We start from the raw sequence: 27297 nt of genomic DNA, 5'->3' as shown, positions 1-27297 counted from the left end.
ATATGTGGGCATGATGGTTGTGGGTAGTTCCACAACTGTGAATACTGCAAGGAAATTTTGACTCATGAACAATTCCTGACTAATGAAACCTCTACTTATCCGTATCTGTTGACTGAAAGCCTTGAAGAATATCATGTGACAAGGTTTAAAGGACGTGGAGAAAAATCCTGGAGTGAACGGAATTCTCAGCAGAAAAATAAGAGTGACATTTGGTTGCTTCAGTAAGATTTTATACATTCAGGTTTGATTCCATGTTTCAGTTTCATAGCTCGGGATATAAAGCTTTCACCTGAGCATGTCTAAACATTATAAAATATAAAACATTACTGATGTAGTCACTAACAACAAGACTACGCTAGACTGGTGAAACAACTTAGATCTCCAAGTATCTTTAATGAAACACAGCCCTACTGTCAACAGATGCTTACACATTACCCTTCTTATACATGTCTGAATTTATAGAAACATTCAACTTCCCATTCAATCAACAAATCCAAAGTTAATCAGGATGGAAAAGAACAGTGACACTAAATGTGATGAAGTTATCAAGGATGTCTGACAAAGAAATACAGATGTTAGTTATGCTACTTCATGTTTCTTGGTTCTGTGATTCAGTTCCCAATGGAATGCCTTCTGAGAGGAGGAGTCTACATATTTTCACTGTCTCCCGTCTAGGTGTATGCTGAGTAGTTTAGTTTCCTCCTATATTCCAAAGACCTGCTGCAGGATAAGTGATGATTTTCTAAAAATGCCTGCAGGTGTGTCTTGCAATGGAATGGTTCTTTCAATGTGGAACTCTTGAGGATCCCCTGTAACCCCCGCAGAGGATAATGTAGGCATCAAATATTGAATGAATATAACCAAGCCTGCCAATGGTCCAGTAAAAGCAAGTACTTGGTAGATGCAGTCACAGTGTTAAGAATAAAAAAAAAAATAATTAGGTAAAAAGTATCAAAATAATCATTACTATCCCAGAAGTAATTTCTTCTTAATAGTATTTTTATAGCTAAAAGCAAAACCAATGTAACTTTTAAACCTGCAACATAGAAAAAATCATAAATCTCAGTTTTATGTCAGCTTAATCGAACTACTGAAACTTTCACAATGCCACTGATCCTTATTTTCATACACATTTATTACCTATTGTTAACACATTAAATGGCTATATATGGATGCTAGTAACAACTAACAAAATGCCAATATGAACTGTAAGATAACCTGATAGCCACAATTAATGATTACAAGAGCAGAGTGGCAAAGTCTAACATCTTGAGTATAGCTTGATGTTCAGCTATTCCTAAACAAATGGTAATTTTACTAAGAACTCATACAAAACCAGGCCACAGTCTTCAAAACAAAGAAGAAAAAAATAAAAAAACACAAAAGTTTCCACACTGTATTCTCTTGGAAATGTGCAACTGCGTCACCAGATAAAAAAACAGTTAAAGTAACACAACTCTTACCTTCATGCAGCTATCAGTTACAATATTACATTTCCTGGAATGATTTTACACCAAAAATGACTTCTACATAATTTACTCTTCTTCTATAGGGGTGGATCGATATTTGGTAGCTGGTTATGTAAGATTCAACTAAAAAAGAAATTACAAAAAACATGTTTTTTTCTGTTTACAGCTGTGCAAACAGATCAAAGTTCCACTGATAGTCATTCACATTATATGCTGGAAGATGAACCAAATTGCAGGCACTGTTAAATGCAATCTAGAGGAAGCTTGTTTAAAGGCATTCCTTAATGCCTCTGTTAACTCACTCACTCACTCACTCACTCACTCACTCACTCACTCACTCACTCACTCACTCACTCACTCACTCACTAACACACAGATCTGCAATAAATACCACCACCCTGAACTAATATTTACACAACCAATTCGCTATCTACACTCTGCCTTTCAGAAACATAACTGTCTGCTCCTCACTTCAGGCTGTACTATCTGTTCTGCAACAAAAAGAAATATTACACATGATACATACAGCATTACTCTAAACAACATTCAACATCTACATAATTTCATTAACTAGAAACGTAGGCAACATTTGCTATGTATTTTGTGTTTCCCAAAAGTGCTTTACTGGCTTCATGTGTGGCTGTTACACAACTGCTGCAGATAATCAAGACTGTTCTGCTGTACAGCAGTGGTTATAAAAACATTTAAAAAAAATTTCCCCAAAGGAGGAAACTCCGCTGTGGTGCTACAAGGCATTTTGAAAGAAAAGCCATTTAAATAAGCTTCATTTTCATGCCACATTAAAAAATAAGTACTACAGTTGCTTATTAGATTTGGACATTTACAACTTTTATAAAAAAAATAAATATTCACTTATCGATCCATTCCTACTACTGGTAATGCTTCTCGACCCAAACACTCTGCAAGATAGACATTGTACAAATCACATGGTCTTTAGCACAAGAAAATCAACATGCAGTATTCTTCATTCTGTGTACAGTGATGGAGCTGAAAAACAGGTGGCAACTACCAGCTACAAAAGAATGCATTTTGTGAAAATTACACACTCCATTTAACATTACATTACAACGGAACTGACAATTATGAAATTATGTGACACAGTTTGGGGAAAAACAAGATTTTCTGTTATGTATATGACAGTAAGAAAGGTAGTATCTGGCAATTTTACAAGCATTTAGGTTACAATAAGCCAAATATGAAATGCATAACTTCAGATTCTGAAATTGATACTTAAGTATTTAGTTCCAGCTTAGCAAAAGACCCCCCAGTTCCCTGAATTTGTATAACTACAAGTTCAAAGCTATTAGTTTGTTATAAAAGTTATATATTGAAAGGAAGTATACTGTAAAACATAAATGGGAGCTAGGAAAAAAATACACTGTATTTCCACCTGCTACATCAACCCTGTTCCCTAAATTTCATTATAAATCATCTACTTGTATAGCCAGTAAAGAGACCTCCAATTAAGTTGAACAAACTCAGCTCAAAAAGGTGGAGAAATGGATTCTGTTTTTAGTGTATGTACACACCCAAGTACATAAGTCAGTCTCATCACACTACTTTTGTAACCTTCAGCACACTCTTCTATGATTGCTTACACATTTGGTGCACTAATTTCAGAATTTTACAGAAAACAAATGCAACTCCAGTCTTTTAAAATGTTTTCAACATTTTAAAAACATTCTCTAGATTAAAATTTGCTTAGATTCAAAAAAGAATATTTCATATACATATATAATATATATGATACACTCACACAATACATACACATATAACATATACACGTATGCATATGTGTGAGTATACGTATTTAAAACCATTTACCTAAGACATTCAATGTTTCCATTAAGTTACTTAAACTGTTGGTATGTGTTCCACTTACGTAATGCTCTGACAAAGTATTCTGTCACCATCTTCAAACAAATTAGTCTTTAAGGATACTTCTCCTTTAGATTTTTTTAAATGTATCAACCCAGGGTCTCACAATAAAACATTAAAAATTACTGTGCAAAATCTCAGCACTAAAAAGTATTTAAAGGCTGGTGCAAAATGGGATGCAAATTCTACACAATTTTGGCTTCTTTGAAACTAAAACTGCTGTGTCTTTGAGAGAAGCAATTTTCCCGGTAGTTTACTTGGGGTGCAACATATTTCATCTTTTTCTACGACAGGTGCGTTTGTGTTCTGCATGCCAGTGCTCCTGCTGACATTTGATGGAGCAGTATGATGTATTCCAGCAGCAGTGATACATGGCTTCATCTTCACAGTTGTAACACTGAAAAGAAATAAACTCCATTACACCCTCCTGAACACATATACATCTGTATATACAATAGTGGTTGCTAACTTGTATTCATTAAGAAACTCACGAAAAAGAAACAATTACAGCTATACAACTATACTTACTTTGCTAAAAAAAAAAAAAAAAAAAAAAAAAAAGTCATGTTTCTTCTGATAAGCCAGAACCAGCAGAGCTACATGTGAACAGTTAAGAACACAGGTATTTCATACTGATTCTCAAGAACATCCTCACAACACACAGCAATTGCTCACTGGTGCAGACCAAAGACGCAGATGCACTGCAAGACTTAATGTTTTAAGGCTTGTGCAAAAGGAAATGAGAAGCAAGCAGAGCACTGCAAGAGTGGCCCATGATTGCAGGTTTACTTCAAAAGGTAGCAGAGCCATAGCAAGAGAATTTGGAATACTACTTGGTCATCTCAAGTGATTGCTTAGAAACTGCCAAGTTTTTGGGGTCTAGATTACGTGATCGAACAGTCAAATGTTCGAACATGTAATAATTGATCCCTAAATATCGAAACGCAGTAATATCGAACTGCAAAAAAAAAACAAAGCATTAAAACGCTCTAAAGTGGGGGACAAGCCCCCTGCACCCCCCCCCACACCGCCCACTATTTAAATATAGCGACTCCGAGATCGCACTATAGTGCAGACAATGGAAAACTTCCATGTCCGCACTGTACGGACATCTCCACTGAAGTGTTTGCCATTCTGACGTTTCGATATTTAGGGGTCGATTATTACTTGTTTGAAAATTTGACTGTTCGATCTTGTAATATAGACTCAAGTTTTTGTTTAAGGTAGCAAAATTATTACATTGATACATATATTAATGCAGCAACCTAATACACCACTGCTACTTTAGAAAGTTGAATAGTCTGAGTTTACAACCTGTCATTAAGCATTCAGGATCATTTACAGACAGCCTGTAAACTAACAGAATAGCTTCACAGTTGATTTAAAAGCTATCTACAAGTGATTGTGATCACTTAATAACAACTTTTAAAGAGTCATGCTTCTTTACAGTTCAATACCCCTACAAGCTGCACATAAGGCAATTGCTCCCTTCACCCCATCCTTCCCAAGGCACTCAAATCTAGTTCCACGGTCATCTATTTTTCTAAAAATACATCTAAAACACAAGAAATATACTTTTGCAGTATCAGATGATTTACAGGACCCAACAAATGTGCCATATTTTTCAACAACTGCTGTTTTTCTGCAAAGATCCTACATTTGGGAGTGTACATGTCTGGCTCATGTGCATGCCATGACATCATACACTTACAACATAAACATACCCAACCCGAGAGTTTAACAGTTCATACACCCGCAGCCACTAGTGATCACCTTTCTGCACATAAAGTAACAATGAACATCTAACACCTGCAATGATAAAAAGTAATATGCCAGTTTGCTACCTGCCTGACTTGAAGGGAATTCAACATCTGAGGGTGGGCAGGAGTGTTACAACCATGGACAAATGGGTGGAGTATAGGGAGCTGGAGAAGGAAGCTATTCCCTGATGCAAAGATGGTCTTCTCACAAGTCAATGACTACAGTAAGAATGTTTTTGTTATACCTAATGTTAAGGCCTTCTTCCTGGATTCATAGGTGGTTACTAGGCATGTGGACTGGGAGACGGTTTCTCTAATGTGCCAATGCATTGCTCAGAGACACACAGTGGAAAAAGGGAGGCTGAAGAAACAAAATCCTGTGCTACAGGAATTAGCTTTTTAACAGCCCAGGACTATAATCTTCTGCGCTAACTGTATAACTTATCAATGAAAGGGCAAACATCACTCCCACTACTTTCTGCATGGTAAGCAAGTGCTATGATATTTGAGCTAATTCCCCTCTTGACAGATTTTATGGCTGAACCAAACCCCAAGATACCAAGATGGAAGAAACTACAGGATCGTCCAGGGAACAGGACAAACCAAATAAGAGTGCTAAATGAAGGTGTGTACTAAAAAGCTAGTGGCCATGGCACTGATGTCTGCAACAGACATTCTTCAAGGAAGAGACAGCTGCTCGTCGAAGGCAGTTAGACTGGACTGTAGAATACACCAATAAATGGTGAGCCACTTGATGGCAATAAACAATACAAATGGCAATCCACTTGGAAAAAGCGTATTTTGTAACTTTGAGCTCTTCCATAATCAACTGGTACATTTTCTTAAATTTTCTTCAGATGTTAGTTTCTTCCTTAGCAAAGGAAACTGCCAGAAACTACTTTCAGGAGGAAGCATGAGTTCATTCTAAAGGATATGTGATTCTTATAAAAGAATGAAAACAGTTTCCTGTACCTAAAGGTCTGAAGTTCAGAGATATTGTTAGCAGTAATGATGGCCAACAGAAAAATGTCTTCCAAGAAACAAACATCCCGACTGCTTTGACAGTGATCACAAACAGCAGTTGAGCAGTGTTCACCAAAGGGAATTGGCACAGTACTCCATTAAAGAAACTGCTTCACCGATTAGTGCTGGACCACAGCACTGCCCTTCATAAGGCCATGCTATTCAGAAACAGCTGAAACATGCAGTCCTACTATAAAACAAATGAGTCTCAAATCACAAATGTTCCAAAGATGGGCCAGAATCACTTGTAAACTGACTTAGTAGAGCAGTACAAGGTATCACTTCATCCAAACTGAGATCAGTTTAAACTTTCAAAGCATAGGCCTGCCCAAAAATGGGTTTGCTAGCAGTCTGAATAGATGAGACCCCATCTAGGTGGTCTGTCAAAATTAGGGAGTCTACATCACAAGGCAGGTCCAAAGGTAGAACTGATTCCCCAAATGTTGAGGAAATACAGATATTTGAACTCACCATAACAATAGATGTTCAAATATTCGGATCACTGTTGCAGTATGATACGTCATGTATGGGAATTAGCCACATGTGGACATCTGCCTATCAGACCACACTTGAGATTCTGATATCCCAGACGTACACTATTCTCTTCTCTATAATGACAACATCAGTATGATGCTGGGTTAAGAAAGAGATAACAGCCAGCACCATCTTCAAGTTATTTGCAGGAGAAAGTAAAAGTGTCACAAACAAGCTTGCCTAAAATTTGGAATATGTACCACATTTCTAGGACAGTTCAGCAGCGAAACTCTCCCCTCCTCAGACTAGGAGAGTGGGGAAATAAATTGCACAGTAATACAGAAGGGGAAAAAGGAAAGGCACTAATCACAGATTTTTCAGGTTCTCAGAGGGATGGTGCAAAGGAAACTATACTTCAACAGCAATGCCTGCATTCAAACATTCAGTGTTATGACGAGTTGCTCACACAACTGTTCAATGTTTGGCATATGGATCATTGTTGCAGTATGACCTACAATGGATGGGAATAGTATGTTAAATGTGGAATCTAACCAAGCCTGGGAAGACAGCTAGCATGTTCTGCACGACTGAAGTAGTAAAACAGAATTACTATAAATAACTGCATCTGTTTGAAGAAGACAAAATCGTAACTAAAAATAAAAATAATAAAATCACATTCCTACAAAAATCACAACGCAAAACATTGTCAAACATATAGTAATTATGTCTGCAGTGGTGGGACTATGCTCCCTGCATGTGACACATGCCAGTCTTTTGTCAAAAAAGGTCTTTTGCACTGATGATGCCTTGGAATGACTACCATAACAAGTGAACCGTGAAAACAAATCTTCTCAATTTCACCAGGTAGGACTTCATAACAGCTGGTTTCTTAGCATTCTTCAATACATGCAATACTTCGGGAGGGAAGAGTCCCAACATGAAAACTAGAGTTTCTCCTTCAGGTTGCTGATCTGAAGCTTTTAAGATCTGGATGCATCAGGGTCCTCTTTGCTTTACAGATGAAAGCACTACTGGATAGCAAAATTCCACTAGTGGCCTAATGAGCTAGTAAGAATGCAGTCTATCACATGACTGTAACGCTACCTATAATAATTCTCAATACTCTCAGTTTCCATGTTGTCTTGAAAAAGTACAGTTGTGTACACTTACCATAAATGTAGATGTTCGAATGTATTCACTGTTGCAGTCATCACACTTGGGTTATCTCTGCCTGCAGGTAGCCCTCAGTCGGCCCGAATACCAGCGTCTTGGGATTTCTGCGTCGGATGCTGTCACCTCTTCCATGACGTCGGGGGTATAAAACATGCAGCCAATGCCATTACATCCATTTTTCTTGCCCTAGATGTCAGGTGCCCCCAAAATAGGAAGCAATCACATGGTGTAGAACACCTCCAGTAGAAAGTAAATACCACTGCCATAAGATATGGCCAAAAAAGAGGATAGGTAGAAAGTATAGAAAAGACAGGGGGCTGAAGGGAGGGTAACCAGGACTGCAACAGTGAATACACTCGAACATCTACATTTATGGTAAATGTACACAACTGTACTATGTTCTTTGTGTTTCACTGTTGTAGTCATCACACTTGGGTTGATTCCCAAAGCTGAGGAAGGGTGGAGGCAGTCAAGAAGTATTAGGGCTGGCTAGCAGGCCTTGTAAGACTGCTGTGGCAAATCCAGCTCTGGATTTAGAAAAGATAGGCAAGTGGTAATACTTGGTGAAGGTGTGTACAGAACTCCAGGTTGCAGCTTCCAGGATGTCCCTGGTAGGGACTCCCCTGAGAAATGCTGTAGAGGTTGAAGTAGCCCTAGCGGAATGAGGTCTGACCGCCTGTGGGGTAGCTTTTCCATGGTGTTTGTAGCAGAAATGGATGCAGTCTGCTATCCATTTAGAAATGGTTTGCTTTGAAATGGCCTTGCCCTCTGCCCCTGTAGCAAAGCTGACTAGCAGCTGGTCAGATTTTCTTAGTCCTGTCATGGTAGAACCTGAGCTGTCTGTGCATGTCCAAGAAGTGCAGGATCCTTTCCCCTTTATTCTGAGGATTAGGAAAAAAAGGTTGGTAAATGGATGGATTGGTTTAAAGCCACACTGGATACCACCTTGGGCATAAAACCCTGTCCGCATGAAAGATAATGAAGGGTTCCACAGCCATAAGGGCCTGTAACTCAGACACTCTTCTTGCTGAAGTAATGGCTAGAAGTAAGGCTGTTTTCCAAGAGAGGAATTTTAACTCTTCTGTAACAGCAGGCTCAAAAGGGGGGAGCGTGAGCTACTCTAGTACAAAGTTAAGGTCCCAGGCAGGAGTGGGAGCTCTCCTTGGAGGGTCTTAAATTGTTAGCGCCTCTCAGGAACTGTTTGATCAGAGGGTGAGAGAAGAGGGGTGGCTCAGTATTGTAATGAGCTGAGATGGCAGAGGCATGAATCTTAATTGATGATAAGGATAGGCCTTTGTGGAGCAAATCTGCTAGATAATCTAGGACTTGAGGTAAGGTGGGCACGACTGTGTCCTTTCCTTGAGACTGGCTCCAAGAACAGCATCTTTTCCACTTTTCTGAATAGGATTTCCTAGTACTAGGCCTCCTAGCTTCAAGGAGAACATCCAGCACCTGTTTGCTGAGGGTTGCTGGTGATGTATTCAGGGAATAAGCCAGGCTGCCAGGTTCAAGGTTTGCAGCTGAGGATGTAAAATGTGTCCCTCCTGCTGGGACAGCAGAGAGGGGGGTCTGATGCAAGTGCCAAGGTGGCACTGCTGTCAGGCTGTGTAGGAGGGGGTACCAGTGCTGGCGTGGCCAGTCTGATGCAATAAGGATTGTCCTTGGCCTGTCCTGTTTGATCTTCAGTAGTACTTTTGAAAGGAGGGGCAGAGGGGGAAAGGCATAGATTGAGAGGTTTTCCCATGTAAAGGATAGGGTATTCACTTTCCATGCTTGGCTGTGGGGAATTCTGATGCAAAATTTCCTCAGTTGATGGTTTTGGGGGGAGGCAAAGAGGTCCACCTCCGGTGTCCCCCACCTCTGGATTGGAAGGTTGAAGGTGTTGGGCTCCAATTTCCACTTGTGTGGGTCTAGGAGATTTCTGCTTAAGTCGTCTGCCAATGAATTTTGTTTGCCTGGCAGGAATTTAGCTTGTAAATGCACTCGGTTGCTTAAGGCTGTGTTCCATAGAGCCATGGCTAACCTGCAGAGTGGGTAAGAATGGGTTCCCCCCTGCTTGTTTATGTACCACATAACTGTGGTGTTGTCTGTTTTTATCAGCAGCTGTCCTGGAAGGATTAGGTATTTGAAGGCTGTCAGAGCATTCTGTACAGCTAGCATCTCTTTTTGATTGATGTGCAGGAGAATTTGGCCTGGGCTCTACTTGCTCTGAATGCATTTGCCTGCCATGTGAGCCCCCCATGCATAGTCTGATGCGTCTGTTGTCAGGGTTTGGGCGGCGAGGGGTTGAGTGAAAGGCAGCCGCTTGTTGTGGTTGCATGCTTCTTCCCACCAAAGGAACTCTGCCCTTAGACAAGGTATGATTGGAATGACTGTTTCCAAGTCATGAGAATGTTGGCACCAAAGACTTTTTAAGTACCACTGAAGTTTCGTCATATGCAGTCTTGCATACGGAATTAGCAGAATACATGAGGCCATGAACCCTAGGGCTTGCATTATTTTCCTTGCAGATAGCTGGGTTTTGGTGGCCATTTGTTTGAAGTAGTTGGTCAAATAGACCTGTTTTTCTGGAGTGAGAAATGCCATCTGGGAAGTTGTGTTCAAACTTGTTCCCAGGAATACAATTTTTTGACTGGGCACCAGTTGTGATTTCTTTTAGCTGATGGTGTACCCCAATGAAGTGAAGAGGGTTTTTAAAAATGCCAGGTGCTGAAGTAGCAACTTCTGACTGTCCGCCTGAATCAGGCAATCGTCCAAGTATGGGAACATTTGGATATTTCTCTGCCTGCAGTATGCAATGGCTGCAGCCAGGCACTTTGTGAATACTCTGGGTGCAGTAGATAAGCCAAAGGGAAGTGCAGAGAACTGATAATGCATACAGACTGCCCTGAAGCGTAGATATTTCCTGCAAGACTCCCTTATGAGGATGTGCAAATAAGCTTCTTTTAAGTCTAGGGTGACTATCCAGGCATCCTTGGCTAGCATAGGGAGAAGCTGTTGCAGGGTAAGCATTTTGAATTTTGGGACCACCAGAAAGGTGTTGAGAATTGATAGATCCAGGATTGGGCGCCAAGAGCCCTCTTTTCTGGGCACCAGCAAAAGTCTGGAGTAGAAACCCTGCCCCCTTTGTTCTACTGGAACAGGTTGAATAGCTCTGATATTGAGCAGGGAAAGTACTTGCTTTTGAGCCTCTGCCCACTGGTTTGGAGGAAGGTCTGGTAACCCGCTTGGGGTTGGCACTGAATGGAAGTAGAATCTGTACCCTTGCGATACAATGTTTAGGACCCATCGGTCCTGAGTAATGGACATCCAATTTTTTGCATGAAGGGCAAGTTTTCCTTCTAGGGGCACAAATAATTGGGCAGGGCTGGGTAGGATACTTGAAAAGTCATTGTGAACTCTTTCCATAAGGGGGCAGCTTACCACTCCCTGTTTTTGAGGTGGGAGCATTCCATTATTTAGATCTCTGCATACCCTGAGACTGTAGTCTGGGTGGCCTGTTTCCCCTGGGTTTGGACTGAGAAAGCCTGGAAGGGGCTGGAAAGGACCAATTTTTAGAAGGTCAATGCCTACTGAATCTAGGTGGCTGCACCTGTAAGAATTCTTTAACAATTTGCATATATTTAGCTTTTTCTTCCATCTTTTTAAGAACCTCTTCTGTGTTGGTGCCAAACAAACAGTCCTTATTTAAAGGAGCTTCTAGTAATTTTGATATGACATGATCTGGCAAGGTTTGTTCCTTCGGCCAAGCATGCTTTCTGGGTACAGACCCAGTAACTGCAGCCCTGCAAGATGCTTCTAGGGCATCAAAGCCACACTGCAAAGTATGCTTACTAACTTGGTTTGCAGAATGCATTAACTCTTGTAAATCTTTATTTTCTGCACAATCTGGGATTAACACCATTTTTTGTTTCATTCATTCCATAACATGTTGCTGGTATTTCAACATGTGAAAAGTACAGTTTTGTACCTACCATAAATGTAGATGTCCGAGAGGTATACATCTGCAGTCCTAACATATGGGTTGTCCTGCCTCAGGCAGCCCTTCGGTCGGCCGGATTCCAAAGTCTGGGTCTGGCCTCGGCTGATGTCGCACTTCAACCGACGTCATAGCTGCAGTCAATTGGGTATAAAGGCATCAGCCGACGCCATTTTCCTCAGTGTTTCTTGCCCCAGATGCCAGGTGCCCTCTAGGAAGGCTAAATTTGGATAAATGCAAATGATTCCAAACAGTAGAGAGCAAAAAATAAAAATAAACATGTATATACATATATACAAACAAATACACCATAATAGATTCCCCCAGCTAGCTACAAGATGGGCAAATACCCTAGGAGTACCACAGAGGGGAAGGAGGGTGGGTAATCTGACTGCAGATGCATACCTCTCGGACATCTACATTTATGGTAGGTACAAAACTGTACTATGTCCTTCAAGGATGCATCTGCAGTCCTAACATATGGGTAGAATACCATAGCCAAACTGGGGGAGGAGGCACTAAGAAGATTATGGTGTAGTTAAGATCCCTTGCAAAACAGCAGTGGCAAAACCTGCTCGGGATCTGGAGTATAAAGGTAGATTATAATGCTTAGCAAATGTATGCACGGAGCTCCAAGTAGCAGCCTCTAAAATGTCTTTGGTAGCCACTCCTCGTAAGAAGGCTGTAGTAGTGGCTGTAGCCCTTGTGGAGTAAGGTCTGATGTTTTCTGGAGTTGTTTTTCCATGAAAAGAGTAACAAAATCTAATGCAATTTCCTATCCATTTTGAGATTGTCTGTTTTGAAATTGCTTTTCCTTCCATTCCTGTTGCATATGCCACCAGAAGCTGGTCAGTTTTCCTATTGTTTTTGGTTCTGTCCAGGTAGTAGCGCAATTGCCTGTGCACATCCAAGGTATGCAGTAGTCTTTCCCCCCTGTTCTGTGGATTGGGGAAGAATGTTGGTAGGTGGATTGCTTGGTTTAATGAGACCCTGGAGACCACCTTTGGCATAAAAGTAGGATTAGTTCTCAAGGACACTCTATCCTGATGAAAGATAAGGAAGGGCTGTACTGCCATTAATGCCTGTAATTCAGAAACCCTTCTTGCTGAAGTGCTTGCAAGCAGAAAAGCAGTTTTCCAAGATAAGAACTGTAATTCTGCTGTTGCTGCTGGTTCAAAAGGGGGAAGTGTCAACTTTTCTAACACAAAGTTCAGGTCCCATGTAGGCAAGGGTGGTTTCCTTGGAGGCTTTACATTTTTGATTCCTCTCAGAAACTGCCTGAGTAGAGGATGAGAGAAGACTGGAGGATCCATGTTGTATTCTGCTGAAATTGCTGATGCATGAATCTTAATGGAGGAGTAAGACAAGCCATTGTGGAAGAGCTCTGCTAAGTATTCCAGGATGTTAGCTATGTTTGCCAATGATACATTTTCTCCTTTTGCTTCACTCCAAATGAGGTATCTTTTCCATTTTGCTGAATAAGTTTTCCTTGTGGAGGGGCTGCGAGCCTCCAGGATAATGTCTTTAACCCTTTGAGATAAATCTGGGTTATTCTGTTTCATGTAATGTTCCAAGCAGCCAGCTGCAGTGTTTTCAAGTTTGGATGCAGGATTTTGAAGTTGTTCTGTGTTAGTAGTAAAGGAACTAGAGGTAGAGGCCATGCGTGTTCCCGAGACATACTCCTCAGTAGCCGGTACCAATGCTGCCTCGGCCAGTCTGGAGCTATCAGGATGATCCTTGGGTGATCTTCTTTGATCTTCAGTAGCACTTTGTGCATCAAAGGAAGAGGTGGGAATGCATATGCTGTCAGGTTTTCCCAACTGAAGGATAGGGAGTCCACCTTCCAAGCAAGTGGGTGGTATGTCCTTGTGCAGAATTTCCTCAATTGGTGGTTGTGTGGGGATGCGAACAGGTCTATTTCTGGTAGTCCCCATTTCTTTGTAATGGTTTTGAAGATGTCTGGATGCAGCATCCATTCGTGGGCATCCGTGGTAGTTCTGCTTAAGGTGTCTGCTAGTGTATTTTCTTTTCCTGGCACAAATATGGCCTGGAGCTGAATGTTGAGGTTCAGGGCCACATTCCCGAGGTCCATTGCCATCCGGCATAGAGGATATGAATGTGTGCCTCCCTGTTTGTTGATATACCACATAACTGTGGTGTTGTCCGTCCTTATCAGCAAATGACCTTGTTGAAGAAACTGTATGAATGCCTGAATTGCCTGTTTTACTGCCAGTATCTCTTTTTGATTTATGTGTAGGTTCTGCTGGTCTTGTGTCCATAAGCCTTGTATGCACTTGTCCACCATGTGTGCCCCCCAACCGAGGTCTGAGGCGTCCGTGGTGATAGTCTGGCTTGGGTGAGGGCTGTGGAAAGGTAGCCCTTTGTTCAATTGACAGGCCTGAGCCCACCACTGGAATTCTTGCTTCAGGCATGGAATTATTGGAATTTGGGCTTCTAGGCTGTGCTTGTGCTGAGACCATAAATTCCTTAGGTACCATTGCAACTTCCTCATATGTAGTCTGGCATGTGGAATCAATATTATGCAGGATGCCATGCAACCCAGGGCTTGCAGTATTTTCCTTGCTGTAAGCTGGTTCTGCGTTGTTAATGCCATGAAATAGAGTGGTAGTTGCTTTTGCTTTTCTGCTGTGAGAAATGCCATTTGGTTTGATGTGTCCAGTTCTGCACCCAAGAAAGTTATCCTTTGGGATGGTATCAGCCTTGACTTTTTTATGTTGACTGTGTATCCCAGGGCTTGCAATAGGTGAATAACCTTTCTCAAATCTTTTGTTAATTTGTTTTTGCTGTCCGCTTGTAACAGGCAGTCGTCCAGGTATGGATAAATTTGAATTCCCTGAAGCCTGCAATGAGCAATTACTGATGCCAGGCATTTCGTGAATACTCTGGGCGCAGTAGATAAGCCAAAAGGCAATGCTGAGAATTGATAATGCTCTGATCCTGCAAGAAATCTGAGGTATCTTCTGCAATTTGGTCATATGGGGACGTGCAGGTATGCCTCCTTGAGATCTAGAGTCACCAGCCAAGACTCCTTGCCCAGCATGGGAAGACGTTGCTGTAGGGTCAGCATCTTGAATTTTGGAACAATGAGATATGTGTTCAGAGCGGACAGGTCGAGAATAGGTCTCCATTGGTTTTCCTTTCTTGGTACTAGGAAAAGTCTGGAGTAAAACCCTTGTCCTTGTTCCATAGACGGTACCTTTTCTATAGCTCTCATACCTAGTAAGTGGTCGATTTGTTCTAGAGCGTTTGTTTTTTGGTTTGGTGGTAGGTTTGGCATTCCTCTTCCTTGGTAGAGTATGGAAGTGAAACCTGTAGCCTTTGTCTATTGTCTGTAAAATCCATTTGTCTCCTGTAATGTAATGCCAGTTTACTGAAAATAAGGCTAGCTTTCCGCCTAAGGGTGCTTCTAGTTGTTCCCTGGTAGGCGGTATCAGAGCCAAGTCACTGTGATTGTCCTGTGGAAGTGGTAGTGGCTGGATCTGTGGCAGTACTTCTCTGGTTGTTAGGCTGCCACTGACGTCCCCTGTAGGCACCTCTGGATTGACCTCTGCCTCTTGGGCGTCTATTTCTGCCTCCCTGTGCTCTGGTGGTGTCTGGAAAGGACCAATTCTTCGAAGGCCAATTCCTACTAAACCTCGGAGGCTGGACCTGTAAGAAATCCTTGACTGTTTGGACAGATTTTGCTTTTCTTCCACCTTCTTTAACACTTGCTGTGCAGGGGAGCCAAACAAACTGTGTTTTTCCATGGGAGCATCTAGGAGCTTTGACTTTACGTGGTCTGGCAAGGATTGCTCTTTTAACCATGCATGCCTTCTGATCACTGTACCAGTCATAGCTGATCTAAAGGAAGCCTCCAGTGCATCATAGCCGCATTTTAAGGAATGATTACTGACCTGCTGAATGTTATGTACCAAATCCTGAAGGGACTTACGGTCTATAGGTTCAGGAGAGGACAGTTTTTTAGTTAGCTGATCTAATAAAAATTCCTGATACTGAATCATGTGGAATTGACAGTTTAAGGCCCTAGCCGAAAGAGTAGCAGAAGTATAAACTTTTTTACCCCATCTCTCTAATGCCCTAGATTCTCTTTCAGAGGGGAGGGGGTATTTGGCAGAGGCAGCTGCTACAGCTTTGGGGCCCTGTGAAATAGTTTCAGGATCTGCAATAGGAGCCTTATACAAGTGATAATGTGTGCCCGGGACCCTGTAGTATCTGTCGGGCTTAGCAGGGGCCGGGGGAAGAGAGTCAGGGGCAGTACAAGCATCATTAAATGCATCATCCACAACTGTAAGTACTGGAGGAATGGCTAAAGGCCTATGCTGTGGCAAATGTAAAAAGGTCCTAAGCCTTTTCCTTGAATCTGAAAAATCCTGGCCCTGCCATTGAAATTGTTCTCTCATAGCATGCAAGGTTTCCCCAAAAGAAAATTCCTCAGGAGGAGAGGCAGAAGGAATGGAGTCTTCTGCGTCAGAGTCCTCATAGGGAGAATAAGGGCCTTCTGGAGGATTTGAGTTTTCTGAGTCATCAGAGGAATAATCTGTTGAAACTGGCTCAGGGGGCTCTGCTCTAGGCCTCTTCTCTGGAGGGGGATGAGAGGCCCTGTCAGGGTGAGGTTGGGATCCCCTGATCAAAGAAATGAGATCCTCTGCCAGGCTAAGCATTTGGGTACTAGAGCTAGGCCTGTGTGAGTGGGTTTTAGCAGGCAAGGCCTTAGAAGATTTAGCTGCTTTAGCCCTAGAAAAAGCCTTAATCGACATGGATGCAGGGGGCCTAGCAGCTCCACGTGCAGGAGTAGATATGTCTAAGGGAATAGTATCTGATAAATCCTGAGAACCTGCAACAGCAGGTGGAAGTTCAGTAGCAGATTCAGCCATGCTGGATGAGGCCTCGGTAGTAGGAGGCATGCTTTCGGCCGAAGGAAGAACCGAGGACTCGGTTTCAGCGAAACCGAGACACTCATGTAGACTTAACCGTGGTTTCGGCCGAAACCGGACCGCGAGTCGGTCCTTTCCTACGCTTTTTAGCTAATTGTGAAGTCGGATTCTCCGACGGCATGTTGTAAGCAAAAGCGGGGCCGAAAAACTCCTCTGCAAACTCCGACCGACGTCTAAGTGTTCGTCGGTTGAAGGAAGCACAGGCTAGACAAGCTGCTACGTCGTGGTCTGGGCCTAAGCAAGGAAGGCAGTAAGAGTGGAAATCCTTATGAGGTATTTGTTTCCCACAAGTTAAACAGTTATTCACTTTTTCTGACATCGGCTGAGGTAAGAAAGAGTCCCCAATGGGGTACTTAGCTTTTTAGAAGTCTTCGGTAGAAGTAATCTCTGGTTCTGACCGACCGGCACTTGCGAACAGCTTCTGCTTCGGGCGCCACGCGGCAAGAAAGACTGAGGAAAATGGCATCGGCTGATGCCTTTATACCCAATTGACTGCAGCTATGACGTCGGGTGAAGTGCGACATCAGCCGAGGCCAGACCCAGACTTTGGAATCCGGCCGACCGAAGGGCTGCCTGAGGCAGGACAACCCATATGTTAGGACTGCAGATGCATCCTTGAAGGACATCTGGCAATTCAATGCCCTGATGGCAAGAGTAGCAGAGGTATATACCTTCTTACCCCATCTGTCTAAAGCCATGTAATCCCTGTCTGAAGGGTAGGGTTTTTGGCTGTAGTAGCCTTAATCCCTTTAGATCCCTGGGTAATGGTCTCTGGATCCGCAGCAGGATTCTTAAAGAGAAATTTGTGAGAATCAGGTACTCTGTAGTATGTCAGGTTTTCTAGGGGCTGCGGGTAAAGTGTCTGGAGTAAGACTGGATTCCATGAAGACATCATCTACAACATCCAGGACAGGGCGTACAGCTAGAGGCCTGTGCTGGGGCAACTCTAAAAATTCTCTGAGTCTCTTTTTGGACTGAGGGTAGTCCTGGCATTCCCAGCGGAAATGCTCTCTTAAAGTATGCAAGGTTTCGCCAAAAGAAAAATCCTCTGGAGGGGAGGCAGAGGGAATGGATTTCTCTACATCTGAATCCTCATAGGTTGATAAGGGCATGTCCTGATAATCAGAAGGATCAGAGTCATTGGACTCCTGGTCTGTAGAATCAGAATGAAAATCAATTCTTTGTCTCTTAGCAGGGGAAGGCTGGTTTCCCCTAATTAGGGTAATAAGGTCTTCAGCCATTCTAAGCATTTGTTTTTGTGGCATGGGAGCTTGAGCATGCGCTTTGGTCGTCGGTTTTCTAGGCGTAGTGCATACTCTGGGCCTGAGACACTTGGTAGTTTTAGTTAAAAATGAAGTTGTCAGTTTAATGCGAACATCAGTAGGTCGGAATACACCCTCAGAAGCTGGTGCCTGCACAGCGGCTCTGGACCCATCCAAGGTACAGACATCCGCAGGTTCCATAGTTGAAGAAGCATCTCACGGCATACCGAATGGGTCTCAGCAGAGGCCTGCGAATCTGCAGAAGTGGGCATCGGGGGCTGCAAAGGCGCCTCACTAAGTACCGGTTAACTGGCGACTAGCTTAATGGAAGCGTTGGCAATTTTGGACCCATGCAGTCTGTCTCTGTATTTATCTTTACGTTTTTTAGAAGATCAGTAGTCAGATGGCTTATCGAAGCCATTTCGGAATACGGAAAATGAGAGCGAAAGAATTTAGCGACAAAGATAGCCAGATGAATGGTTCAGGCATTAAACAAGGCACAAAACCGACAGCGAGGGACATCGTGGTCAGGACCTAAACAGGTAATGCAGTAAGAATGAAAATCTCTGTGAGGTATTTGCTTTCCACAGGCAAGACAATTGTTAACTTTTTCTGACATCAGTTAGAGCAAGAAAAAAGGATCCCCAACGGGGTACTTAGCTTTAGAAGACTTCAGTTTTGAAACTCTAAAAATGAAAATTTCAGTTAGCGGCCGACCGGGACTTGCGAACTGCTTCTGCTTCGGGCTCCTTCTCAGCAAGAAAGACTGATGTAATGGTGTCGGCTGCCTATTTTATACCCCTGACAACTGTCTGCATAGATTTAGCTTTTTCTTCCAACTTTTTAAGAACCTTTTCTGCTTTGGTGCCAAACAGATTGTCCTTGTTCAAAGGAGGATCTAGTAACTTGGATTTGATATGATCTGGCAAGGTCTGCTCCTTAAGCCAAGCATGCCTTCTCAGTAGAGAACCAGTGACTGCTGCCCTGCAAGATGCTTCTAGGGCATCAAAGCCACACTGCAATGTATGCTTGCTGACTTGGCTTGCAGAATGCATAAGCTCTTGCAATTCTTTATTTTCTGCACAGTCTGTAAAGGAAGCTATTTTTTGCTTAACAAGTTCCATAATATATTGTTGGTACTTAAGCATGTGAAACTGACAATTCAAAGCCCTAATGGCAAGAGTTGCAAAGGTATATACTTTCTTACCCCATCTGTCCAAAGCTCTGGAATCCCTGTCCAAAGGGGTGGGATACTTAGTTGTAGTTGCTTGATACCTTTAGGCCCCTGGGAAATGATCTCTGGGTTAGCAGTAGGATTTTTGAAAATACATTTGTGAGAGTCAGGTACTCCGTAGTACCTGTCTGGTTTCCTAGGGGCAGGGGATAAAGTATCAGGAGTAAGACTGGATTCCATAAAGACATCATCAACAAGTTCCAGGACTGGTGGTATTGCTAAAGGCCTGTGTTGTGGCAAGTCTAGAAATTCTCTGAGTCTTTTTGGACTGAGGATAGTCTTGGCATTCCCAGTGGAAATGCTCTCTAAGTATGTAAGGTTTCACCAAAAGAGAAATCCTCTGGAAGAGAGTCAGAGGGAATGGATTCCTCTGCATCAGAATCCTCATAAGCAGATAAGGACCTGTCTTGATAATCAGAAACCTCAGTCGTCAGACTCTTGGTCTGTTGAAGCTGCTGGGGACTGGTCCCTTTTTCTCTTAGCAGGGGAAGGTTAACTTCCCCTAATCAGCATAAGAAGGTCTTCTGCCATTCTAAGCATTTTATTTGCGGCAAGGGAGCAGGTGCATGCTCTTTGGTCATCGGTTTTCTAGGCGTAGCGCGTACTCTTGGCCTTAGAAATTTGCTAGTTTTAGACAGAACTGAAGTAGTCGGTTTGTGTCGAACATCGGTAGTATGAAGAACTTCCTCAGAAGCTGGTGCCTGCTCAGCGGCTCCGGACCCATCCAAGGTAGAGACATCCGCCGGTTCCATAGTCGAAGAAGAGTCTAGCGACATATTGGACTCCAAATGGGTCTCGATAGAGGCCTGCAAATCCACTGAAGCGGGCATCAGGGGCTGCGAAAGCACCTCACTGAGTACCGTCAAACTGGTGGCTAGCTTAATGGAAGCGTCGGCGGCAGCTTTGAACCTGTGCAGTCTCTCTGTCTTTATCCTTACATTTTTTTGGAAAATCGGTAGTCGGATGGCTTACCGAAACTATTTTGGAATATGGAGATCAAGAACGAAAGTATTTAGCGACAATAAGGGCCGGATGATGAATGGTTCGGGCATTGAACAAGGCACAAAACTGACAGCGAGGTACGTCATGGTCTGGGCCTAGACAGGTGAAGCAGTAAGAATGAAAATCCTGGTGTGGTATTTGCTTTTCACAGGCAAGGCAATTACTGAATTTTTCTGACATCTGTTAGAGCAAGAAAAAAGGATCCCCACCGGGGTACTTTGCTTTAGAAGACTTCAGAATGATTCAGTTTAGTAAACGAAAACTCAGCGGCAGACCGGCACTTGCAAAATGCTTCTGCTTCGGGCTCCTCAACAAGAAAGACTGATGTAATGGCGTCGGCTCCCTGTTTTTATATCCCTGACGTCAGTCCTGCAGCGATAGCATCTGACGCAGAAATACCAAGTCTCTGGTATTTGGGCCGACTGAGGTCTACCTGCAAGCAGATAACCCAAGTGTGATGACTGCAACAGTGAAACATGAAGAATATCTTCATACCTTTACTGGAGAATATTATAGCTAGGCTCAAAGATACTACACACTTTCTGAAACTCACAAATGATGTTTAGTTTTGAACAATTTTTTTTTTCGGTAAACAAGAATGTTTTTTTGCAACATATGGGTACAAGTTATGGAAACTTCCTTTCCTCCACTGTATGCTGACTCATAATATTCATGGGTAATTTTGAAAATATACATGCTTAATTCAACAAGTTCTTAAAACTCATGAACACATGGCAATACTACCCTGATGACTACTGGCTCAAATGAGATGCTCCCAAGGAAGAGAATTTTTGTTTTATAAGTACTTAAACAATAGCAAGACTGGTACTGAATTTACATTATGTATAGAATGTTTTACAATATATTTATTGGATGTAAATGTGACCAGGATTACAGATGGTACTTTGTCACTTCTATTTACTGCAAACCCTTCTCATGTAATGCTCTATTGTAGTCCAAAGTTGTTACCCTTGACATATTATTCAGAACATTCCCCAAACTGCAATTTATGCACATTAAACCTATTGGCTCCACAAAAAGTTAGCATGAACAATCCAGCAAAGGTCTTTATCATAAGTTCAGCAATAGAGGTTATTCTAGTACTCAAAACAAATTAAAGAAGAGACAGACATTATGGACAGATCTCGTTTACTACAATACAATGTATGTATTTTCATGGGGAACAGAATGACTGTAGGTTGATAACTACTCATGGCACTAATATACATCAGATGCAAGATACTGTGTGGTCCAGTGGGAGTGTTTTAAAACAGGACAGTTTTTTTTACTGTTTATTTCCAGACAAATATTTATTTTCCTACAGAAGGGACAAAAGCCTGTCAGGATTTCTTGGGAAACATAAAAGATTTAAGCAACATAACATGTGGTCGGCTAACAACCAACTTAAAGGGTCATCTTCTTGAGGTGATTGTAGCATCTGTCCTTATGTAATAAAATAAGAATTTCAGTCCTCCTCACTGCATTTGCGGATGATCTGAACATATACTGCACTACACCAAATTCAGATATAAACAAAATAATAGCTGCAATTGAGCATTTCTCGACTATGTCTAACTACAAACTAAACCTCAATAAAACTAATATTTTCCCACTAAAAACACCCAAACTCATCTCATTAACACCATTGTTAAACACAATAAAAATAAAAGAAGAAACGAAATATCTGAGAATCACCTTTTTCCAGAATAACAAAGACTTCTACCAACACAATGTAAACCTTAAATGGCAAAATATAATGCAAGACTGTAAAAGATGGAACAACCTAAAACTACCATCCTTGGCCAAAGTATCAATAATCAAAATGAACATTTTACCTAGACTAATGTATATATTCATGACATCACAGACAACAATACATAATAAATTCTTCAAACAAATTCATACCTTCCTAGCAAAATGTATATGGAAACCCAAAAAAAAAACAGAATCTCCTATCTAAAATTAACACTCCCAAAAAGCAAAGGAGGACTAAATCTACCAGATTTTAAAATGTACTACTCGATCATTAACACTAACAGAATATTAAGAATAGTTGAACATAACCAGTCAATGGAAAATCGGTCTCCTCTTTGGGTGACAATCTATTATAGATATATTAAAGCTCTAGGTTTCAATCCCAAAGCACTTCCATTCCTGAAGCAGAAAGAAATACAAACTTATAACATTATAGAGCCCTTAAAACATTCTATCAGCTTAGCGCAAAAACTCTTTCAATTCTTGAACCTTAAACAAGCCATGACAATACTGCAACCCCTTCACTGTTTGTTTGTTTGTGTCTTTCGGCTTTTCCCGGTTAGGGATCGCAACAGCAGAACTCCGGTCCGCTAATGATTGGTCGTAGAGTTTTACGTGCTGGCTTGCCGGGCCTAACACAACCTTCAACGAAGGAATGCCCGTTCACGGATGTCGCCACACAGAAGACGCTCTAAACCCAAATTTAAAAATAAACAATAAGATACTGGACTGAAAGATAAAACAATCCAAGATATTTATCCCTACCTTAACTGTTCAATACAAGAAATGAGGACCAACTTAAACCTCCCTAAATCACACATAATAATCCTAAGAGAAATCAAAGAACTGTGTTCCAATTACTTCCAAAATGTTACTATGACCAATAATGACATAGAAACTTGTAGCAGGTTTTGGAAAACTATTATCACAACAAAGAAAACTATTACTAATTCATATAAAATGATAAATGAAATCAAACACCTGAAAGACCTCCTCTTCTCTAACTCCTGGAGAAAAATTAAGCCATCCATAGATGATCAGCAAATAAGCCAGGCAGTCAATCTAACACTGAAGATTATACCCCTTAAAAAGTTAGCATACACTCAGCTCATGATCAATAATAATGCTTATTTTACACCTGCAATCCTACACAAATTTAACACATCAAAATCACCTTTCTGCCCACACTGTAAGGACCAGATAACTGACTTAATCCATGTATTTTGCAGCTGTAAATGTGTCTATAAACTCTGGAACTCTCTCAAGGTACAATTACAAAAAACAGGTTATCAAACATCAACATTAACTTGGGAATTCACTCTATCACACATTCTCCCACCCAACATACCAAGAAAACAAGCAAATACACTTTTAACAATTTTTCTACTAATTAAACTGTATATAGCTTTTAAATGGCTAGATACGATAAATATCTCTTGGGAGGGTTTTAAACAAGTAGCTATACAACACATTTTAGCTCATAAAATAGTAATAGATAAAAAAGAAAAACATGAAATCCAGAGAGATTTGGGAACAAACCTTTAATATCATAGTAGCATAATTCATCACACAGCAACTTAGAAATACACTATAATGGAACCAAAGAACACATACAAGTTCAGATATTAAATAATAACTTGGATATTACGAATGTATATACTGTCTATATAACTGTGGAACTAACAGTGAAAGCATCTATGTACATAGTGTAAATAGATAAATTGTATGACCTATATCCTGTGGTATTTGACATCAATGTATAACATATATATATATATCACATATAGTACCTTTTAAATATTTAGATATTTATTTGATAGAAGTACTATCAAATAGTGTGTTTTCGACATGCTTTGGTTAGGAAGAGGCTTGCATGGAAAATTCATCAAGCCTGGAATGTTATGTTCCATACTGAGGGGTGTAAACTTTTAGTTATGTACTTACCATAACTTCGGATGTATGGGATCCATCTCGCCTACATTCACAACAGATGGGTTCGGAGCCGATCCATCGGCTCCGACTCGGCAACTAATACACTAGCACGAAGTCTCTCATTGGCTGGGCTACTCCCTATCCCAGGATGCACTACACCTGCTTCCCCAGATCTTGTTCGTTCGCTTTCATACATCCATGCAAACACAGAAAAACTAGTAGTCACTATAACCAACTAAAGTTCTTCAAGAAAGATCGCCAAGAAAAAAGAGACTACAGCTCCTCTAAATCCGAATGGAAGGGGGAAGGAGGGTGGGTACTTATGAATGTAGGCGAGATGGATCCCATACATCCGGTTATGGTAAGTACATAACTAAAAGATGTAATGGGATCCTATCTCTACATTCACAACAGATGGGACAGCGTCCCTAGCACCTACATCCCGGGTGGCTCATTGGAACACACTCCTGAGAACTGTGGAACCAAAGGAAGCTCTGCCTCGAGAAACCACATCCAATTTGTAATGAGAAATGAAAGTGTGCGGAGAAGTCCAGGTTGCCGCAGCACAAATATCATCTATTGATAACTTGAGGTGAAAAGCTACGGAAGTAGCCATTGCCCTGGTAGAATGAGCCTTGACTGGAAAGGGAAGGTCTTTGTTAGCTTGTGAATAAATAAAAATGATACAATCTTTAATCCATTTAGATATGGAGGTTTTTGTTACTGGTTGACCCAATTTGTTCACTGCAAAGGAAACAAACAATTGATTTGATTTCCGCGTTTGAGCGGTTCTATTCAAATAAAAACGCAGTTGTCTATGTACGTCCAATTGATGCAAAGTATATTCTGCGTTATTAGAGAATTCTGGGAAAAAAACAGGGAGTTCTATAGTTTGTTGAATACAGAAAGAGGAGGCCACTTTTGGTATAAATGCAGGGTTTAATTTCAATGAAACTCTATGCTTGTGAAAAATCAAATAGGGAGGATCAGAACAAAGAGCTTGAAGTTCTGAAACTCGCCTAGCAGACGTTATGGCTACTAAAAAGGCCGTTTTCCAAGACAGAAATTTTAAATCACAAGTAGCAGCTGGTTCGAAAGGACGGGCAGTTAGGGCAGCAAGAACCATATTCAAATCCCAAGGGGACAGGATGAGATAAAGGAGGCCTAAGGAGCCAAGCCCCTTTAAGGAAAGCCTTACAAAGTTTGTGAGATATCAATGAAGGTTCAAATGAAGCATGAAAATTAGAGATCGCCGCTAACTGAACCTTAATGGTAGAAACTGAAGAGCCCGACTGAAAAGGGAGGCCAGAAAATTCAGAACCTCCGATACTGGTGCAGTGAGAGGATCTATACCCGTTCTTGAGCCCAGAAGGCAAACCTTTTCCATTTACTGGAATAAAGTTTGATGGTGGAAGGTTTATGAGAAGAAGACAGTATGTGGACCACGTCCGGCGAAAGAGCATTGTCTCGGACTAAGGATGGAAGTGGAGTAACCATGCTGCCAACTTCAGGGACCTGAGAGACGGATGAAGCCGTCCTGACTGATGAGTCAACAGGTCTGGCACGGATCCAGAAACCATGGACCTTCTATCGCATGCCTCTGTAGGAAAGGAAACCAAACTTGACGAGGCCAGTGCGGGGCAATCAAAATCATCTCGCTCTCCATGTAAATGGCCTTCTGTATCACCCTCGGTAGGAGGGGGAACGGACGGAAGCCGTAGAAGACCAGGGGCCAAATGTGAGTCAGAGCGTCCCTGGGAATCTGTCCCTGAGAAGGGAACAGTGTGAAGAACTCTCTGCATTTCGCATTGTGAGGGCTGGCAAACAGGTCGCAGCAAGGAAGACCCCATCTGTCGAAGATTTTCGCAGCTATACCCTGGTTGAGGGACCACTCGTGGGGTAAAAGAATGGTCCTGCTTAATCTGTCCGCAATCACATTGGACTTGCCGGTATGTGCGTTGCCATTAGAAAGCGGTTGGTAGCTACCGCCCAGTGCCAAAGTCTCATGGCTTCTCTGCATAGTGGGTAAGACCTGGTTCCACCTTGCTTGTTTATGTACCACACCACCGACATGTTGTCGGATAGGATAGTAATCGGGCCCTGTGGGAGAGCGTGATGGAGAGTTTGGAGTACCAATAGTACCGCTCTCATCTCCAGGACATTGATATGCAAATGCGTTTCCTGGATCTGCCATGTGCCTTGGACCGACCTGTCCAGGTAATGACCCCCCCACCCTACCTGGGAGGCGTCCGTAGTCACAGTGGCAACGGACGTTGAGGTATAAAGGTCGCCCTGGTCGAGATTTGATTGGAGAAGCCACCAATGCAGATCTCGACGGCAACTTTCCGTGATTATGATTAAGTGGTTCAAGGGAAGTTCCTGATAAGACCATTGAACAGACAGTAGCCATTGTAAGATTCGCATGTGAAGTCTGGCCAAGGGAACTAAAAGTATGGTCGAAGCCATCGAGCCCAACAGTTGTAGGATCCGATGGGCCGGGGCTCTTTGTAGGGGAAGACAGGATTTGACTTGATCTTGTAAGACCTGAATTCTTGCTGCCGGTAAAAAGGCGCGCATTCTTTTTGTGTCTAAGTCTGCGCCTATGAAAGTAATACGCTGAGATGGCTGTAGTACAGATTTTTGCAAATTGAACGTGATCCCCAAGAAACGGCCCAAGGTGAACGTGGCTCTGAGCGCTTGGAGTAGTAGATGCTCGGAGGTGGCAGTAAGGAGCCAGTCGTCTAGATAAGGAAACACCTGGAATCCCAGACTTCTCAGGTGAGCAGTTACCACTGCCAGACACTTGGTGAACACCCTGGGGGCTGTGGTGAGACCGAAGGGCAGTGCTCGGAATTGGAAATGACTGACTCCGAGGAAGCGTAAATGTCTCCTGGACTCTTGAGCTATGGGAATGTGATAGTAAGCGTCCTGGAGATCTATGGAGCACATCCATGCATCTTTTTCCAGCAAAGGAAGAATAGATTGAAGAGTGACCATTGAATTTGGACTTCTTTAAAAGCGATTCAATGAACTGAGGTCCAAAATGGGCCTGAAGTCCCCTGTCTTTTTTGGTACCAAAAATAATCTTGAGTAAGTTCCTGATCCGATCTGGTCGATGGGGACAGGCTGGATGGCTCTTTTTCTAGCAGCTTTGAAACCTCTAATGCTGCCTGATCCCGCTGACTGGGTGGTACGTCCGGGATTTCCCTTAAAGAAAGGGGGGGTTTGTTGAAGGGGATGATATAACCTCCGGTAATAATGCGAAGCACCCACTGATCGCTTGTTATGGATTCCCAAGCTTGTAGGTGCGCCGCAAAGCGACCCCGACTGGCTCGGAGTTGCACAGTCGGGCAACAACTCAGGAACGCTGGTTGTATGAA

General features: G+C 42.2%; 1 protein-coding gene across 6 annotated transcripts in view; it reads right to left on the bottom strand.

The window, feature by feature from the left end:
- Positions 1–373: 373 nt before the first annotated feature.
- Positions 374–27297, bottom strand: part of ZMYND11 (zinc finger MYND-type containing 11) — a 1778022-nt gene continuing 1751098 nt past the window's right edge. For all 6 annotated transcript variants that reach the window (XM_044064681.1, XM_044064682.1, XM_044064678.1 and 3 more), the window contains one exon: positions 374–3765. In XM_044064681.1, the coding sequence (XP_043920616.1) occupies positions 3643–3765 (123 nt within the window). In that variant the 3' untranslated portion in view covers positions 374–3642. The remainder of the gene's footprint in view (positions 3766–27297) is intronic.

This window comes from Protopterus annectens, chromosome 3.part0 (assembly GCF_019279795.1).
Source record: "Protopterus annectens isolate FY-2018-M chromosome 3.part0, PAN1.0, whole genome shotgun sequence".
Classification (NCBI taxonomy): Eukaryota; Metazoa; Chordata; order Ceratodontiformes; family Protopteridae; genus Protopterus; species Protopterus annectens.
Note: the sequence above shows the minus strand (reverse complement) of the source record. Positions and strands in the feature narration are given on the sequence as shown.